At 39.2% G+C, this 18843-nt stretch overlaps 2 protein-coding genes and 1 long non-coding RNA gene across 3 annotated transcripts; 1 reads left to right on the top strand and 2 right to left on the bottom strand.

The window, feature by feature from the left end:
* Positions 1-1824: 1824 nt before the first annotated feature.
* LOC103996781 (transcription repressor OFP13-like) lies at positions 1825-2803 on the bottom strand. The gene has a single exon (XM_009417767.3). The coding sequence runs from the start codon at positions 2692-2694 to the stop codon at positions 2038-2040; it is 657 nt and encodes a 218-aa protein (XP_009416042.2). The 5' UTR covers positions 2695-2803; the 3' UTR covers positions 1825-2037.
* Positions 2804-6655: 3852 nt separating this feature from the next.
* On the bottom strand, positions 6656-7384 carry LOC103996779 (uncharacterized). Its single transcript, XR_010490952.1, has 2 exons — positions 7248-7384; positions 6656-7156 (listed from the first exon to the last, which is right to left on the bottom strand). It is a non-coding gene; the product is annotated as an uncharacterized LOC103996779 (long non-coding RNA).
* A 3037-nt stretch (positions 7385-10421) lies between these two features.
* LOC135622359 (SH3 domain-containing protein 3-like) lies at positions 10422-18838 on the top strand. Its single transcript, XM_065124132.1, has 10 exons — positions 10422-10724; positions 12752-12874; positions 13292-13361; positions 13498-13646; positions 15304-15405; positions 15517-15714; positions 15800-15862; positions 15948-16037; positions 16110-16184; positions 18463-18838. Exons 1-10 carry the CDS (start codon positions 10671-10673, stop codon positions 18580-18582), a joined length of 1044 nt encoding a protein of 347 aa, XP_064980204.1. The 5' UTR covers positions 10422-10670; the 3' UTR covers positions 18583-18838.
* The last annotated feature ends 5 nt before the right edge of the window (positions 18839-18843 follow it).

The raw sequence follows: 18843 nt of genomic DNA, 5'->3' as shown, positions 1-18843 counted from the left end.
AAATGAGTTCTGAGCTAAAGCTTGTAGACTTTGTTTGATTTATTGGATGGTTCATTCATGGTTTGGTTCTTTGGCTAAACCATCCAAAACTCTCTCTTTTTGGTCCCCTACTGAATTGTTCAGTTGTTGGTACGTATGCATGAATTGGTTTTGTGTATTTGTACAGCATAAAGGTACTGCAATTAATGTTCCATTAAGCTAAACTTCAAAATCATTTAATGCACATGAATATTATGGAGCATAATTCACTGGAGCTTGAATCGAATCAATTGCTAGAGCCAAAATTTGGGTTTGGAAGTCTTTGATACTGGACAGGTATCAGGTACATTCATTGATGTAGAGTAGCCAAGTCAAGCCCTTTTGTTTTTCTCAAAGAATAATAGAGTGAGATTGATCCCCACACACACAGAATTAATTGCTTGAGTAAGGTGCTTGACACCACCTTCACAAAGATCTGAACTCATAATCTCTTCAGAGGTGTGTGGTAGAAAGCCATTTTTCCTTGGAGGAAGCTGCTTCCGACACAATTGCTCTGTTCTCACCAATGTTCAGCACCTCTAGCTAGTCTTCATCAAAAGTCCAATTTTTAGTTGGCACAATGGATCTCTTAGTGAAGAATCAATGTGATAAACACTTTGCCATTATACTCCACTCATGAGGGCATCATTCACTGCAAAGGAAATAATGCAAGCTTTAGAAGCTTCTCTTTCTTGTGATACAGAAAAGAATCCAATTTGCATTGGCCTACTGTCCTTATCCACCATGCATACACCCATTACTTCGACAATAATTCCATGTGCAAGCTTTGGCATGTTGCTTAAATAATCCACTAGCAACTGTCACTTAACTTTGTCCTACTTCTAAAGTCAGCTACTCTTCCCTCAATCATCATCATTTGTTGTCAATGGCACTTGATGTCACTTGAGATTTCTTATATTGTGTGAAGAGAAGCCATTTTGAGTTTCCAGCCTTCCCATTCCTGCTCATCCATAACCATTACTCTGTTCACAGCAAGGCAGGAGTTGCCAGGTTGTATAAACTATGAATAGCTCATGGATTTCCTTGGAATCCATCAGCTTCAAATACCAATCGAAACCAACATGCATATCATGTTATGTTCTTCCATGAATATTTCCGTAGAATGTGTTTATATAATATTATGATAAGATTAATTGACCTAAACTGATGGAAATGAGCTTGGCCTCCGAGAGTTTGTGGGTGGCAAACCATTTTTATTTGCTCACAAACTGCTGGATCTTCAGGCCAAGCTGGTAATTGACTGGCTCACCTGTGCATATTCCCTACATTAGAACTCTAGAACATTTAATTGATAGCAAATCCAGTGAGTAGACAGCTACATCAGAGGTTTCAAGAATTGCTTCAACCCTGCATGAATCCAACATGAAAACACAAAGGATTGCAAGTAGTCAGTAACCATAAAAAGGGGAAACCACAAGCCAGTGTGCATTCCATCACAGCATTTGTTCCTTCATGAACTGATAGTTTGCACCTATTCGACAACATCGACAGTTCAGCCCCAAGCTCCTACTGGAGAAGGATTTGGACTCAGTGCTCTGATGTGAGCAATGTTTGGTTGTTGTCATGATCTGCTGCAGAAGCAGTGCTGTCCAATTTATCTATCGAGCATTTGTCTTGCCGTAATAGATAACTGGGCGATTGGCCACGACTGTTATGAGCCTTTCATCTGCTATGCAAGAGGACAGCCAGCCTTGGCTTCTTCAGCTACAAAAAAAAGGACTCTTGCAAAAATAATATGAGCTTGATAAGTATATTACAAGATATAAAATTTTCATGCCATACACATAATAGCGAACGCTGGAAAGTATTCCTCTGTCATTGGACATCTGAGAACTTAGGTGAGAGGGAGGAGGGAGAAGCAGCACAGAAAGAAGGAAGAGAAAGGCGTTCATAGCCATCAGCCTCGAAGGTTTAATATCTGAAAGCTACCTGACAATATGAACTGGAAGTGCTCAAAAAAGACGATCAATGTACATATTTTCTTGGATCCAAAAGAAGTTAACTTGATCTGCTTCCTTCTTCCTCTTTGATTTCCTCCATTTCCATTGACTTGGAGGGTGAAAAAGAAGATGTAAGAGGAGAAGCGAGGCCGGCAAGAAGATCCACGAAGGCTCCAACTATGAAGCCATGAGTCTTCTTCCCGTTGACGCGTAGGTACCACTCCAGAAGCTCCTCAAGCCGTTCCCAGTCTCTGAGCCCATGAGCCACCACCATCTCCTCCATGGACAGCCGGAAGTCGCGGTACGGGTCTTCCGACTCCATCGCCAGCACGACGCTGTCCTTGAAGGGTAGCTCTCCGGTCTTCGCCTCCTCAAGTATCGAGCTCGTCTCGCCGGGGCGGAAGAAGAGGCGGTCCGACCGCAGCCCCCGCACCACCGTCTCCACCGAGTCCCCGTCCGAGTCCTCCGACGCCGTGGAGAAGCTCTCCTGCTCCTCCGACGAGCGGGTGAAGAACGAGTCCGTGGAGTCGAAGTACACCGAGTTCACAGTCTTGTAGATGGCGCCTCCATCGACGTCCCGGAAGGAGCTGGTCCTCGGGTGCCTACAGGAAGGCCAAGGCCACGAAGGAGGAGGAGGAGAAGAGAAGTTGCAAGAAGGCTTGGGTGAGTCCCTAAGCCTGAACAGGAAGGAACTCAAGCTTAGCTTCTTGCCCATCTGGTCTTCCCACAGTAGGGCGAGGAAGGAGGAGAAGCGGTGGGAGGGATTTAAATTCTTCCCTCGAGCTTTGTGGCATGCATTAATGGAAGGGGTGTGAGTACGTGAGGGAAGCTTGAGGTCAGTTCCTTTTAAAACTGGGGGGGGATGGGGGAGGGAAACATGAGAAGGAGAAAGGGTTGGTGGGGTCACTCATGTGGGCATTAACTATAAGGGTTTTGGGGACTACATTTACATTGAATACATCATTCAATTGAGGCTACACTAATGTGCTCCTAACATGTATTTTGAGCTTTGTTTACAAGTCTATAGGTTTGGTGAGAACATTAATGGTGCCAAATTATGTTGTCCATCATGTCCAAAATCTCCTCAGACCTCTCACTCATCACATCTTACGATGGATTGTCTGCTTCTACAATTAAGCACCAAAGGCACATCTAATTAGTACCTTGGAAGCAAATGCAAATCACAACAGATGATGTATGGAGTAAGAAGAAGGAGAGATGAGACAATGATTTGTTGGCCTCTAATATATTGAAGGAGTCCTCATCTGTGTGCCTTGAGCTACAGGGTTTTTAAGGTTTATATCACACCCTACTTCTCATCATTTAGTGGCAGAAACAAGACTACTGAGACCTGAAGAAGCCATCTGCAAGCAAATTTTCCTGAAGGATGGAGTTAAAACCCTACTGTGATATTTCCCATTACATGATCTTTATGATCTCTTAATTATTCACTTGGTCCCAAGTTTCTGAAGCAGAGTTTGTAATGGGGGTAATGGACAAACTCCACAATCTTCTTCCTGGCCAACTGAATGATTCTGTGATTGACATGTTTGGACACATTGTGACAATAACAGTGAGAAGTAACTTTCTTCACTGCCCAAAGGACCATTTCTTCAATCTAGAAAAAATATAATGTGTTGAACCAGTAATCACAGAGTATAAAAATCTAGAAATGTGGTTTCTTATTTTGATTTGTTTTTCCATACAAACCTTTGATCTACATATATTTGCATTAGTTTTATTTTTTATCAGTTTTTCCAAAAACAATTTCATCCTATTTTCACTGTTTTTCTTACAACTACACAAACCCCCTTGATGTTTTTTCTTCTCATACTGCATCTACATCTCTTGTACAGCAGCAGGCAAAATCTTGTGTTATCTCTGGATCAACTATAAGAAAATTGAATTCACAAGAAAAAGGTATAAGATGCTGAACCCTATTTATGTTGAGAATTTAACAATCCGAAAAACTTTAACTTGAGTTATGAGTCACTAGACTCATGATTATTCTTTTAATAATTTTTCTCATTATTTTTTTTAGTCATTCATTCTTTTAAACCTTGACTCTGTTCATAGCAACTTGATCATCACCAGATGCTGCCTTTCTTGGGATTTATATTTCAACTTCTGTCATTATGATTCTTGTTAATGTTTCATACTGTGTCACTCATCTCTATCATTAGACAACTAGCTAAACTTTCAGTGCATCACTGATTGCCTGTTCCAAGGAACTGCATCAGAATCAGATAGAATAAAATAGAGGCAGAGGTAGGGAATATGTATGCATGGACAAGCCACCATTTTTCTTCTTTCTCGTGCAGGATTCCTTGCAGCTCTGCGCCAAGAAAGCTTATCACAGACACCTTCGGCACCATGGCAAGCATATCTCGACTGTCATGCTTGATATCTCATGAAAAATACTCATACTTCAATCTTGGTGTGAAGAAGACACTCGTACGAAGCAAATAATTACCAACTTGTCTCCACAGTACGAATCTTTTGTGGACCATGTCCTGCTCGCAATTATCTCAAGGCATCTCAGTTGACTCCCTGTGATTGATGTGGGTAGTTCATTATAATCTAGTTTACTTGGAAGCATTAATCTTTGCAATATCAGCTCCTTCAAACAAGTTCTCCTTGTAAGCCCTCCTTACTTGATCCAGGAGGAAGTGTCGTTCCGATGCAGTCTTGCAGAAACGATAGGCCATGGGAGTCATTTTAGCACCTTAGGAGAGCTTAGACAAAGATTTATAGATTGGCTAATGAGACAAGGCCTCACCTTTGCTTTAGATTATTATCTACTCGGATAGCAGTCATAGACTATGAAGCGTGTCTCGCTCGAGTGGGCAAGCAAACAAAAGAAAATGAGTTGATGGATCGGACACCAAACCTGTAGTCTCTCAGCCGTTTGGTGAGGGTGCAAGAACTCTGCTTGAAATAGTTTTGGCTACAAAGCATATGTTATCATGATTGGTATCTTGTGGGGAAGGGGTGGAACACAGACTTTTCTGCACTTGTTTATGGCTTTCTTACAGGAAAGAAGCAAGAATCTTATCGGCAGCAACCATCGGTGTGGTGCATCAGAGTTTATAACATCAATTGAGGAAGAAGATAAAGTGATCGATATGTATCCAAGTCCTCTCTTCATGAAGCAGTCTCTAAAATCGACCTTCTTAGCATGAGAAATCTGAAATCTACAGAATTTTACACGAGAAACATGGAGTGTTGTTAATCTTTAGCCCATGTAGTTAATCCAAATTCTTCACGAGAAGGTCATTGTGCCATGATCATCATGTAAAGAACAATTTCTTGGTTCATTTGATCCTTCTTCCAGAAATCTACAGCTTTATAAGAATTTGAAGAAGCTTCATCCCATTATGATACCACTTCACACTGTATGCATGCCATTCCTATTTCCAAGCCTACAAGAATCTGAGTAGCTCTGGCCCATTTCAGATTGTTTTCTCTGATGATTCCATGGATGGTAGCATCTGAGGTAAGAAAAAGCAGGATTAAACCTTACATCTTGCCCAGAAGAGAAGCCATTTACCCCTCCAGACTGTAGTAGATTTTACCTTCTTTGACACATCATATCTGTCCTTGTTCTAAAAGCCATCTGCTTCCAGGTAAAACTCCAATTCCGAATCTTACTTTCTTGGCAAGCATTGGAACTTACTGAAACCAAGTCCTTTAAATCTCATACCCTTTGTTCCACTTCCAATGCCTCCGAAAGTGAAACATGACAAATTTAATCAGATCTTTTTCTTTTGTGGTAAATTCTGCTCACCTGAACTCCATGCACTAAAGATCTTGAGTGCAGATGGAAAAGTATACACAAGGAGATGCAAGATTTCCTTGTCTGAGTCAGATGTTTCAAGCACATCTCAGACCTGGTCTACCATCCATTAAAACTAAGAGAAGCTTCCTTGTACTTCTTTTTTGCTTCATTTCGCAAGCTATGTGAATGGTTATCCATCTTTCTGTTTGTCCATGCACACAAGAAAAGAAGCCGGTGTGCTGATGCTGAACTGTGAAGAGGCTTTAAATTTCAACAGTTGGAATTCTATTCTGCTCACTTCCCTGATTGTTCCATGTAGAGTTGCATGCCCCTTTCGAACTCCCCTCCATTTATTAGTCACCTACAGCAAAATCTAGTAGTCGGTGCGAGGTGGCCACCTACATGGTTGCTCGCTTTTGCTTCCATGGCGCGGCGCTCTATTTCCTCGTGTAATGAATGCTTCTTTGCTTGATCGCCCACGCCAACCATTCAAAGGTGGTTGGCGACTTCATTTATATCTGGGCTTCTTAGAAAAGTACATGATTCTACATCTGATGCTCGTGCCTTTGATCTGTCTACCGTCCTCCTATGAAACCATGGTTTGCACTTTGCATACCCCTACCGTTCTGTATTTAATCCTCTGTTCTACATGACAGGGATTGTTCACTTGGAAACACATTCAAAACTACTGGTGTAATAATGCAAGAGATGTTCTCAACTATATCAATTATTAATGCATTAAATTCACTTTTCATTGGTTTCCGGTAGAGATTAGTCTACCATTTCAATGTTCCTTTCTTTGTGGATAGCCACGCAAACTCCATCTTGTATAGCTAAACTCGCATGATCATGGTTCCCCCTCGAGTAATTCAACTTGATTACAGATGCAAACAGAGGGTTATAAGATGAAGCCAAGTGCTCATTCCTTGAATCACAGCTAACGTAATTAAAGACAAGAGATGACTGGTACTGAAAGAGACAACCGAAGAAGGAATGAATCACGAAGAAGGTGTTTTGCAGGGAGGTTTAGCACATCCTGCTCTTCTTGCTGCTGTTCTTCTTGTTCTTGGTGGTGGTGTTGTGGAAGAAGTTGAGGGCGGTGCTCCAGCACTTGGGACACTTGAGGTCGTCCGCAGAGAGCATGACGTACATGAGGCACCGCTGGCAGCCGGCGAGCACCATGGGCGTCGCCACCTCTGTGCTCACCGGGGTCATCATCCCCAGCTCGGCCTCCGACGACGACGACGCCGTCGTCAAACATGAGCTCGCCGGGGAGGCGTCATCGGCGACGCCCATCCTTCTCGACGCGTCCCCCCTGGCCGGCATCAGCGAAAGGTTCAGCTTCAGGTCCAGAGTCTGGCTCCTGCGGTTGTCCCGGCTCATCCTTGCGATCGCTCACCTGAGTTCACAAGCAGGCGGAAATGCTCGGTTAGAAGAACGATGAAAGCCGTGCAATAATACACGACTGCAATCAAGGAACATGGTCTAACCCTGAGAAAGATGGAGAGGCAGCGGTGAGCAGCGGAGGCCGACTTCGCAGAAGCTACACCACCGCAAGGATGTGGGCGATCCTGGCTGAGGAAGAGAGAGAGCTCCCGATGCCTTTATATAGGGAGATATAGAGGGTCAAAGCAACAAGCACTTTGTTTCTTCCACGTCCATCTTTACTTCCTTCTCATTCCGAGGAGGGAGAGAGAGAGAGAGAGGGGATCGGAGTAAAGAAATAGTAGTAGTGAAGATGATGACTGTAACGTGCGATCGCCACCATTTATTTCTCCAAGTAAAAGTGACAATTAAATTAACCAAAACAAGGAACGATATAAAAACAAACACAAGTCAACTGTGTGTGTGTGTGTGTGAGCGTGTGGGAGTTTGAACCAACGAACTGCTTCTTTACGTGCAAACTTTAAGATGAATGATATCGATCGGTGTGCGTTAGTCTGTGGACGTGCGATTAATTGTATCACCATATCTTACTAACACATGTACTTCCTACGCTTGCATCGATGATTAGAAAATATTAGCGGTTTGTGCTTCCCTTGCCGTTTAAATCAAAACTATGTTAGCATAATGGTTTTGAGGCCCCAATTTATGATTAACATAGCATTAATCATGGTGTCAGTTGAGACATCCATATTGATTACTATAATGTTATAAGTATCGAGTTTGAATCCACATATTACTATATATATAAATATATGTGTATATATATGTAAAAAATAATAATATAATACTAAAATTTGAGAGGGGTAAATAAGTAATCTTAAAAACCTTGAAAAGGATAGATATATCAAAACCCCAAAATTGAAGGACCGGAGATGCAATTAATAGTATCAGCTCGGGAGTTCACTAAATCTTAGACATGTACTAAGCCGGCATTAAATGATTAGAAGAGATTAGTGATGTGTGCGTGCCTCTTTGTGAGCAATAGTAAAGGCACACCTGCTTCGTTACAGCTGAAAATTTAAGAGCGCATCTAATCTAATTAAGATCTTAATGATCTCGATCCGTGTGCGTCCATCACTCGACGTGCTAAAAGCCTCGAACTCCATGCGACTAAAATGACGAACAAAATTTGCCTCTTCTACAAATTATAAGCATCCCTATTTGATCGATCTGAATCATACGTTCACCGCCCATAAGAAATCATCGAGCGAGTGATTAATTCCAACCTCGTGAAGAGACTCCAATCGTCCTTTGTCTTTGCCCATAAAACTATAAGCATGCATCGACGCCCTCCTCCTTGTAAACTAAGAACCGAGTTGGATCTCCACATTCAATGAGTACAAAGGTTGACCTTTTGCATTTGTTTACGCCCGTATTCTACCATCCAAGTCAAACATCAAGTAGGAAGGAAACAAACAAGTGTTTCATGTGTTGGGTCTCTCTCTCTTTCCCTTTCTCTTTCTCTCTTCCATTGATGAACACAGCTGTTAACCCACAAAACGGTGGTGAGCTCGTATTATAATCAAGACAAAGATTTTTGAAGTATTTCTGCTGAATCTCATGGAACTTATTTTGAATTATCCATGCACATTTTTCCAAACCTTGAGTCATGACCTCAAGAACATGTCTCCTGCTGAGTGCATTACGTGGAGAATAAGCGAACGATGTTGCATTACATGAGAATGATACTTTACTCGCTTAATCGTGTAGTTTGCCGTTGCTCACGAGATATGTAGTGGAGAATTAGTGCTCCTCTTAGCTCCTAAACAAGAGATAAAAGTATTCATTAATGAGCCAAGCAATCCTCATCACTCAAACACAAAGTAAACTAATGAAGCATATGGTTAAATAGTGGGTTATTTGTATACACCATGTGCCATTAATCATGTCTACCCAAGTCCATGGATGTACCTTGAGGAGATTAATGGTGGAAGGGGATAGAAAAATGTGTTGCAAAGCATTGATTGGAGATGCTCACTTAATTAAATGTGGGAGATGGATTAGTGGTGGATGGTAGCAGCCAACTCCTCTCAACTGGTGAGGGAATTATTAATGCTTCCTTTCAATGAGTCAACAATTCTTGTTTGGCTTTGCTGTGGATTAATTGAATATTTCCATCACCTTTTCGCCCATGAAGGCAACATTTTGTGAAATATATGAAGAAGGTTCAAGATATTAATATAGTTTGGTAAAATGTCACTATATTCCAAATCTTACGGTATTTGAGTCATTATCATACAGTTAACTATAAGTTCTAATTTATTTTCTTGACGTTATTATTTAATTATAAGTACAAAAAAAACACATACAGTTGTATCATCCATTATATACATATATATATATTGTTACTTGAAAATATATAATAACGTCAAGAATATATATATATATATATATATATATATATATATACACACACACACAATTAAGAATTTGTAATATTCCACTATATTGGTTCGCCAATAAAAAAATTAATAGAATATTTAACGAGAAATTCCAGTGATTAACACATTGTATGCGTTGATATGATATGTAATATTGTAATTTGTTATGTAATAGTTGAATGAAAGGAGTAAAACTAAAATGAAAGAAACAGGATGATGCTATTAAAGACGCAATTGGGTCGCTTTTGGGTCCATGGGATCTGGTCGGGCTCAACCTAATAATAGCATCACCAATAGTTACGATGGGTCACATTGGCTCGGCCGCAATTGGGTCGCGTCAGGATCTTGATCCGGAACTCGAGTTTGACGCAAACTAGACCATTGCATCCTCACCGTTGGAACAGACTGTCGCGCAGCGAGAGCCCTTGGATCTCAGAGCCTTGCAACGATCATTCTCGGCCACTACTCTGCATACCCAGCGCTGGTGACGGGATGAGTTATCTATCGATGGGTCTTATGCGGGCTCCACAACTGTATCCAGTCATCAAAAAGGTGAACTAACGGGTAACAAGTCACTAATAATGTCTCAGCTTCGATTGGGTCGCACGAGAATCTTGAACCGGAACTCGAGCTTGACCCAAACTAGATAACATCTTCCACCGTTGGAATTATTTGTCGCGAAGCAAGAGCCCTTGGATCTCAGAGCCTTTCAACGATCATTATCGAACACTATTTTCACCCCCGTCTCTCGTGATAGGGCGAGGCACCGTAGACAGGTCTTATGCGAGCTCCACAGATGTATCCATTCATCAAAAAGGTAGAAATTCGGGTCACGGAATATAAAACGTATGTTTTGTCACCGTTGTCTCGGCGTTCTTCTCCCGTGCCGATCCTTCCCTTTCTGTCTCCCCCACATCCTCCCTCGTTTCGATTTCGCTTTCGCTGGCAGATCCGAGTGATCTGAGCGCCGAGCCTCTGCCAAATCGTTGATTCATTGGGAGATTTCTGGTGCGGAGTTGCCGGCAGCAGTAGGAGCTTCCTGAGGGTACCGGTGATTGGCTTGGGATTGGGGTTTTGGGTGCAAGAATGGACGCGCTGAGGAAGCAGGCCAGCAAGCTGCGGGAGCAGGTTGCCAAGCAGGTGATGTCCATTTTTCCTCTCTTTCTGGTGCCCCATTCTTAGCTTTTCATTTCTTCTGCATGATGATCTTGCTTATATCCGATCCATTTTCTTTCATTTCTCTTTGGATTCTGGAAATGCTAGCTCCAATCTCGGTAAAAATTAAGTTTTCATGATAAAGGGAACAATTCCCATTTGAAACTGCTGAATTGTTTTTTTTTTGTTATTGATGATGTGAATGCACTGCTCATTTGAGTGACTCCGTAGGGGAAACTGAATCAAATGTACAGTTAAAGGTGTCATTAGACAGCGAAAATGAACTTTCTCACCACTAAAAGGATTATACAACAAAGTCTCGAACAAGCACGTTTTAATTTTTATCTAAAGAAGCATCGGTACCTGCATAGGGGACTGATATGAGAGAAAGCATGTGCACTGGTGCAGCAGATCTTGACACTAATATGATAGGAACATATTGATTCTTTTAGGTATTAATGGTATAATATGCAGAATTAAATCAGAATGTATCTTACCAAGTAATTAACAAAAAAAATGTACTTTATGCACAGAGTTTGATCTTCCAACACAATATCCTAGCATGTATACATGTATAAAAGTTGATCAGAGTGTATGATGTAAGAATACCAGGGTTCAACTTCTTTAAACATCAGGGCAGCAAGAATTTTCACAACTCAACTTTTTAGTGTCAGGGCAGCATATATCTGAATAATTTTTGTATGTTGATGTCTTAGTCAGTGCAGAAGATGTATATTTTTTGTTTCTTTGAGTTTTACACTTCTGAATATCTCCTGTAGAACCACATTCTAATATAGTGTCATGCTGAAGGTACTTTAACAAAGTTCCATTTTTAGTGTGTAATGGAAATGCTGTCTTTTTGCAAATCATAGAGGAGGCTACTGCAGGTTATTGCATATGCATTGGCTGGAACTTGAACATTTGAACTGGAATACAAAAATTTTAGAAAGCCAAAGCAGGTATTTTAACTTAGAATGCCAGTGGCAGATTGTGTGTGGAATGATAACTCACATGGTATGTTTTGTCATTACACGCTATGTTGATGCCATGCTAAAAAACTTGTGCCCGTGGCACATGTTGGGTAAAAAGAGAAAAATTTTGTGTGTGAGAGAGGGAAAAGAAATGGCATCCATTACTGTTAACCTTTGTCATACTCTACATTTTCCATTATGCATCGTTTTTTTACCAATGGTCTCAAGGTTGTCCAAACAAGAATGTTGCTTTAGTTATCTGATACTGAGTGTGAATCTTTTTGGTAGATGTTCACAAAGTGTGAACATGCGTTTGTTTATATATTTTGGGCATGCTTCAGAATTAAATATATGGCCCTTTCTTGAACTAAATATGTGAAGAGGACCTGTAGAACACCCTAACTAAAATGGTCTTAATTATCGTGAGGCCTATTGTTATGCTGCCAGCCGTTTTATAATTCCATCTAACTACTATGTGCTATTTCAATTATTTAGAGTGAGTTGAATATGATGAATAAACAATGGAGGTCATTTATTGATGGAAAATAAGACCTTTTATAACTCATGCGGCTTTTAGAAATTCCTCCTATTAAAAGGCTCCTCTCGTTTCAGAACCTATACTCTTCCTGAGTCCAAGGCAGTTTGTATAACTGACCTATTTTAAGGCATTGCTCTTATTTATTAGATTGTGTAGAAGAAGAGAAAGATTTAATCTGCTTTTCTCTGTTTGTTATCAAAACCTATCCAAATTATTTCACACAATATATGTGTCTATAGCATCCTTTATTTGTCTTTAAATTGTCTAAAGCATTCATCTTTTGTTTTTACACTGAGTAGCATAACTGGATATTGTTATTTATATATTTTCTTGCCATTAACTTGTTATCTTTTACAAGTATTTGCATATATAATTTTAATTATAGAAGAGTTATTAAAATTTTCTTTACAACTCTTCTATTGTTGGAGTTGCATGTGGTTGATGTGGTTTTATATTTTATTGATCCTACATGTTTATAATTTTTTTATTTTAATAAATCTCAGGCAGTGTTAAAGCAGTTTAGTACGAGTGGTTATGAGAGCTCTGATGTGATGGTTATTGATGAAGTTGAATTGCAGAGACATCAACAACTAGAAAAGTTATATAAGTCTACTCGTGAAGGAAGGGTAAGAAAGAATGGGCTATACTGTGTTTCTGCTCTTTGATTTTCTTCAGTGTTCATTTTTGTTGTGATGTTTGTCTTTCCAAAACTTCCCTTGTTGTAAGTAGTCCATAATCACGTTTCTCATATATTCATTCTGCATTGCACTTTCGGCGTTTTAGATAAGGAAATTTCCTGAGCATAAAAGTATTTTCACAAAGAATGTAACATTCATATATCCTACATCTTAGGATGCATGTGACTGTTTACTTTTTGGCCAGACTATTTCCATGAATATGCATAGTTGTCAAAAGACCAGTGTACATATTCTGTTTTGCATAATCTTCAAGATGTACCATTCTTGTCTTGTCATCGTGGGATAGGAAGTTGAATGTCGATGACAAATGAGGTTGTCAGACTCGAATTTCTTTTTTGGTTTCAGGATTTTCAGAAAGATATTGCTCGTGCAGCTGAAGTTTATGCATCGATAGGGCATAAACACATTGAAATTGGTAATATTTTTTACTTTTCTTACATTTTTGTCCTTCGTGATAGTTTTATAGTTTGTTATCTTAATTATGTTTTGGCATAATGAGCAGTCAAATGATTTCAGACATGCATGCACTTATCTAAAGTTTTTTTGTTAAGGGACAAAACTGTCAGAAGATTGCTATAGATATGGAGGTGAGAATCATGCTAGCGGTGCAATTTTAGCCAAAGCAGCAGCTTTATATGGTGGTTCACTAAGAAATGTCACGAAGGAGCATGAAGATTTTGGTTCCTTTCTATCTTCACAGGTTCGTTATATCTGATCCCAAATGAGTATAAGGAAATATTTGAACTTATAGCATGAATTGAGAATCTGGTATGTCCATGAGATTTTTTCTGTTACTTAGCTTTTAAGCATATGACTTCAGAAGTTCTCAGAGTTGTTAGAATCACTTACCATTTCTTGATATCAGAACTTTGTTATGTGATATTGGTTAAGTGACATGGTATCTTGTCTTGATTTCCCAAATATTCCCAATTTGGGGTAATAAGGCCCTCTTGTTTTGAGCTATGTCTCAGTAAATTTTCATCTATGTTGTAGCTTACATAATATTTGGAAACATTTGTTATTCATAAAACATTGGATTTGAAGACCAAGCAAAAAATGTTAGGTTTTTTGGAGCTTGTCTCATGTCTTATGTCAAAATACACCTGTTTAGGTTTCATATGGCTGTTGTCTCTGGTCATTTTTTGTGGTACCAATTTTTCATCCTTCTGTGATCTCTCAGTTTGCTCTTTTCTGTTTTCATTGTCTACTAGAAGATTCCTATCATTTCATTGTTTATGAGAAAGAAGCTAATGGGATGGCTTAGCTTTTTCTTTAATATTGGTATTTCTATCAGCTGTCAAAGTAGTTCTTTCAGTCCTCATATAAGAGCGTAAATATTTTTCTCATTGTAATTGTAGGCTTTTTGTTGAAAATTTTTCTTATTGCTGATCTAGTCCTGAGAGTAGAAGCTAATATATATATTTACAAGCATATTCAAGTTATTGTTGTAACAGATAAAGGATCATATTCATTCAAGTTAAGAGTTGTAACAAGCTGAAAGTGTGTTGAACATGTTTTTACCTTGCAATTATATAGTTTCTACCAACATTTCTGATACACTTCAAACATCACGGTGAGAAGGGTGACATTGTGATTTCATTATCTGACGGTCCAAGATGTCACTCGAATATGTAACTAAAACATTTATTTGCCTTGTTAAGTTTCTAAAATACTTTTATTTAACAAAAGAAAAGCAAAATGCCCTCTCTGTGGAATGCACAATTATTAAAATGGGAAACCAACATAACTTTCTTTATTGGTGTAAATGCGTCTAACATATGCACTAGTATACATTTTGGAGACAGAAAACAAAAAGGGTTGGGGGGAAATACATCGAGAAAGAGAAGTTGGATTTAGATTTACAGGATTTGGTGGTGGACCTGCTTGATGAAGATCAAGTGATGGAGATTCAACAGTGCATGCTTTCCAAGATGCTGCACTTTCTAAATTGTCTAAGACCAGTTTGCCCATCAGATCTGAATGCAAATCTTTTTTCTTTAATAATGGTTTTCTTCTGCATCTTTCATCGTCTTCTTTGCCTAATTAGCTAATTTTCGAGTTTACATTAGTGTAGCAAGGATACATTTTGTTGCATTTTGAGATAAGTTATTTTCTGTGAGTCAAGCACCATCGCTGGTACCATAAATATTAAATGATAATCGCTATGTTGCTACATGTTCTTTGATAGTTTTCCCATCTTGAAGAAAGCTATTTCTTACCTTACAATGCATGGTATGATCTTAATCCAAGGTGACCTATGTTTTTTCTTTTTCTTTCATCAAATTTCTCAAGCGGCACTGCAGCATATCTTTCCTAATATGAGGAACATGTCTGATTTAAATTGTTTGATTGCTCAGATTATAGAACCATTAAAAGCAATGGCTACTGGTGCTCCACTGGAAGACGCTCGTGGTCTTGCTCAACGTTATAGTCGCTTGAGACATGAGGCTGAGACCCTGGTAAGGACTTGTTTGGTTCTCTGTCGGTGACATTATGTAGATCATGTATTTAGATATATGCATCAGGTTTATTCGCTTCTGTAGTTTCTGTTAACACTGAAACTTAAACAGGCAGCAGAAATTTCGAGAAGGCACTCTCGAGTAAGAGAATCTCCCATTCTGGAAAATACTGCAAAACTTCAAACTTCTGAAGCTAAAATGCGTGAACTGAAAGCAAACATGGCAGTTTTGGGAAAGGAAGCGGCTGCTGCATTAGCTGCTGTCGAATCACAACAGCAAAGACAGACATTTCAGCGTATACTTAACATGGTATGACCTTGTGATAAAAATAATGACATAACATCAAGTTATCACATTGCTCTATGTTTTATGTTGTTCATATTTACTGTTGAAGGTAGAGGCAGAAAAATCATTCCATCTAAGAGTTGCTGCTATACTTGATGATTTTGAAGCTGAGGTATCTACTTAGCATGTATACTATATAAAGCCTGTCCACTATTTGGAAGATTTGATTATTTTCAGCACTTATAAATTTTGTATAGATGGTCACTGAAAAACAACAAAAGGTGTCTGCACTTCCTTCTGTTCCTTCCCATAATCGTTCTGAGAAGGCCTTATATTTTCTTGCTGAGGTAATTTAAGATGAATTTAGCTGAGACTTTCCAATATGAGTATGTATTGATGCATATTGGTTATAATTCCAGGCTATGTATCATTTCAATGCTACTTCTGAAAAGGAATTAAGCTTGGTGGTGGGTGACTATGTTGTTGTACGGCAGGTTAGCTTTTTGGATGCATAGTAAACAGTTCTTTTCAAGTTATTATTTTATGTCAAATGATGCTTGATGTACTTGCTTGCTTGCCAGGAAAATCTTTTTGTCAGACAGTTACCCCTTTATCATGACAATAATAATTTATGACCAACAATAGAACTTTTAAGTGAATAATCAGTACAAGTGGATCAAGAAGTTGTGATGGGAAAATCATAGTGCTGAAGATCATTACTCAGTATATTTTGTGACTTTGCAAGACGAAGTTAGAGAAGAGAAAAGAGTCTGTTGGCTTATAGGATAACATAGAAAATAACTTTGTGTCTCATCTAGTGTTTTTAATAGGTGCCCGATCACTCACTTAGGCGCTCGAGCAAGGTGAGGCCCGAGTGCCTCACACAACCTCTGAACGAGGTGTTTTGATTAAGCACTGCCCAGGTGCTCTTGAGCCCAAGTGTCGGGCACCTCGAGCAAGCGCCCAATTGAAGAGGCAAGTGTTACCGAGTGCAGTTTGTGCCTGGTTCAATTGAACCGGCAAGTTGGTTCAATTGAACCAACTAAAGGGCCCTAGCAAAAACCCACCCCCCGGCCCAGCTTTGAAACCCTACCATCCGCAGCTCCCTCCTCTGCTGTTGCTTTTGTTCAAAGCTTCCTTCATTGTCGACACCTTTGTTCATAGCTTCCTTCGCCCTTGTCGCCTTCGTTTGTAGCTTAGTCCGTCACCACAACCTTCGTCCACAGCTCCGATCCCCCGACCCAGCTTTGAAACCCTATGGCCGCTACTTACTCCGCCATCCTTTCCTTCCTCACCTTCCTCTATAGCTGCCAGTTACTCCTCTTCTCTTTCCCCCCACCCTTGCTCTCTATATATTTTTTTATATTTTTAATATTCTAGAGGGGCTCGGGCGTTTTGGGACTTTGGTGCCTAGTGCTTTTAAAAACTCTGATCTTATCAGATGTTATCTACAATGTTGATATTTAGACACAAACTCCAAGCCTGTTCTCAGCATATATTTCAATTTCTTGTTTGCAGGAGTTACAATCATAACCTGAAATTTGCTACTTTGCAATTAAGGCTAGGAGTTCTTATAATCTTTTTAATTTTAAGTGGGATACGGCCATATGGGAGACATATACAGCAACAATGGTCCTGGCAAGGAACCCTTCTCAAACTTGTCTACCAGTCTATATTTATGTGAAGAGATCATAGTACATTTATAATAAGACAAAGCTAAAATCTTTCTTTCTAACACAAAACATGGTTTTTCTTTAGCATCACCGAGGGTTATTTTATTAGTCATCACTGTTCATATTGGTTATTTGGTGCTAATTCATATCCTGATTGTGTTGTCTTGCAAAACATACATGAAATAGGACTGGCTGATCAATTGAACCATGGTATAGGTTGTTTCTGCAATGGTTTTTTTAGCGAACAGTCTCATACCATTGGCCCCCACTTTTTTCTAATTTTATATTCAACTAGCGAAGTTTTAAATTGTTCATCTTGGAGAAAATTTTTTGTCGGTGCATATCTACAATCTCATATATACCATTATTTAACTTTGTTTATATCAACTTGATTCAAAATCTAATGAGAAATTCTTGCACCCCCTCCTCTGTGTATGTGGTATAATAGATACCATTGTACTTGCTGTATGACTATTCATGTCAAATAGTTTTTTCTAGATTGTGGTGAAGGAAACAAACAGAAATAATAATCAACCATCTTCTGACATATATGATGATGTTCAGTGGTATAGTTAGGCCACAATGTAGCGGGCTAAAATGGATATGATTCTTCACATACTCTCTGGGTGGTTGCACAAGCTGAGGGAAAAAAATTTATGCCTTGATATTGTGAAATTTTTTAGCTTCAATCTCTTTCTGAAACTGTTTGAATGTCTTTTGAAGATCTAGTGGAATATGAACATTAGAATTAAGGAACTTAATCACTCATGTATGTTTGTGATTTGTAAAGGATCCTGATACCAATTGTTGGCAAATCTAAATATTCATCCATTAGATTGGTGGCCAAGCATCTGTTGATCATGTTTATATTATGAGATTTCTAATCACTCGATCTAATCTGTTTTGGTGTATTCTTTGTTATTTGTAATGTCTAACATCCTTTTTGACTTGAAAAGAAACCTGCTCATCTGCTATTTCAGGTGAGAAGCTATATGATGACTTGGTGAAGCAATTTCACTCATTGCTTCTATGTTAGAGTTGTTAGGATATCAATGTTATAGCATTGATGTTCTTTCCCATGTCAACTTTGTGCATTCAGGTGTCTCCATCAGGATGGTCCGAAGGAGAATGCAGAGGCAAGGCAGGTTGGTTTCCATCAGCATACGTGGAGAAACGTGAAAACATCCCTCCTAACAAGGTCTTCTCCCAAGTATACTAATCTCGGATGCTGTTTCAAGTTGTTGGTTGCATTCGAGAAGTTTAGTTATGACTTGAAGAATGGATCCTCATATTCGTCTGGGCTAGCCGCTAGAGACTTCCGAAAGATGTTAGCGATTCTTTTTCTGTAAGAAATGGATTATGACGATATTATGATTCCAGTTATTTTTGTATGGGATTGAAATTTGAAGTCATAACAGTTCCTGTTGTATCAGTATTGCCATTTGAGCCTTTTGAAGAACATACATACTGATCTACTGTT

This window comes from Musa acuminata, chromosome BXJ2-9, assembly GCF_036884655.1.
Source record: "Musa acuminata AAA Group cultivar baxijiao chromosome BXJ2-9, Cavendish_Baxijiao_AAA, whole genome shotgun sequence".
Classification (NCBI taxonomy): Eukaryota; Viridiplantae; Streptophyta; class Magnoliopsida; order Zingiberales; family Musaceae; genus Musa; species Musa acuminata.
This window is presented reverse-complemented; position numbering and strand designations above follow the sequence as displayed.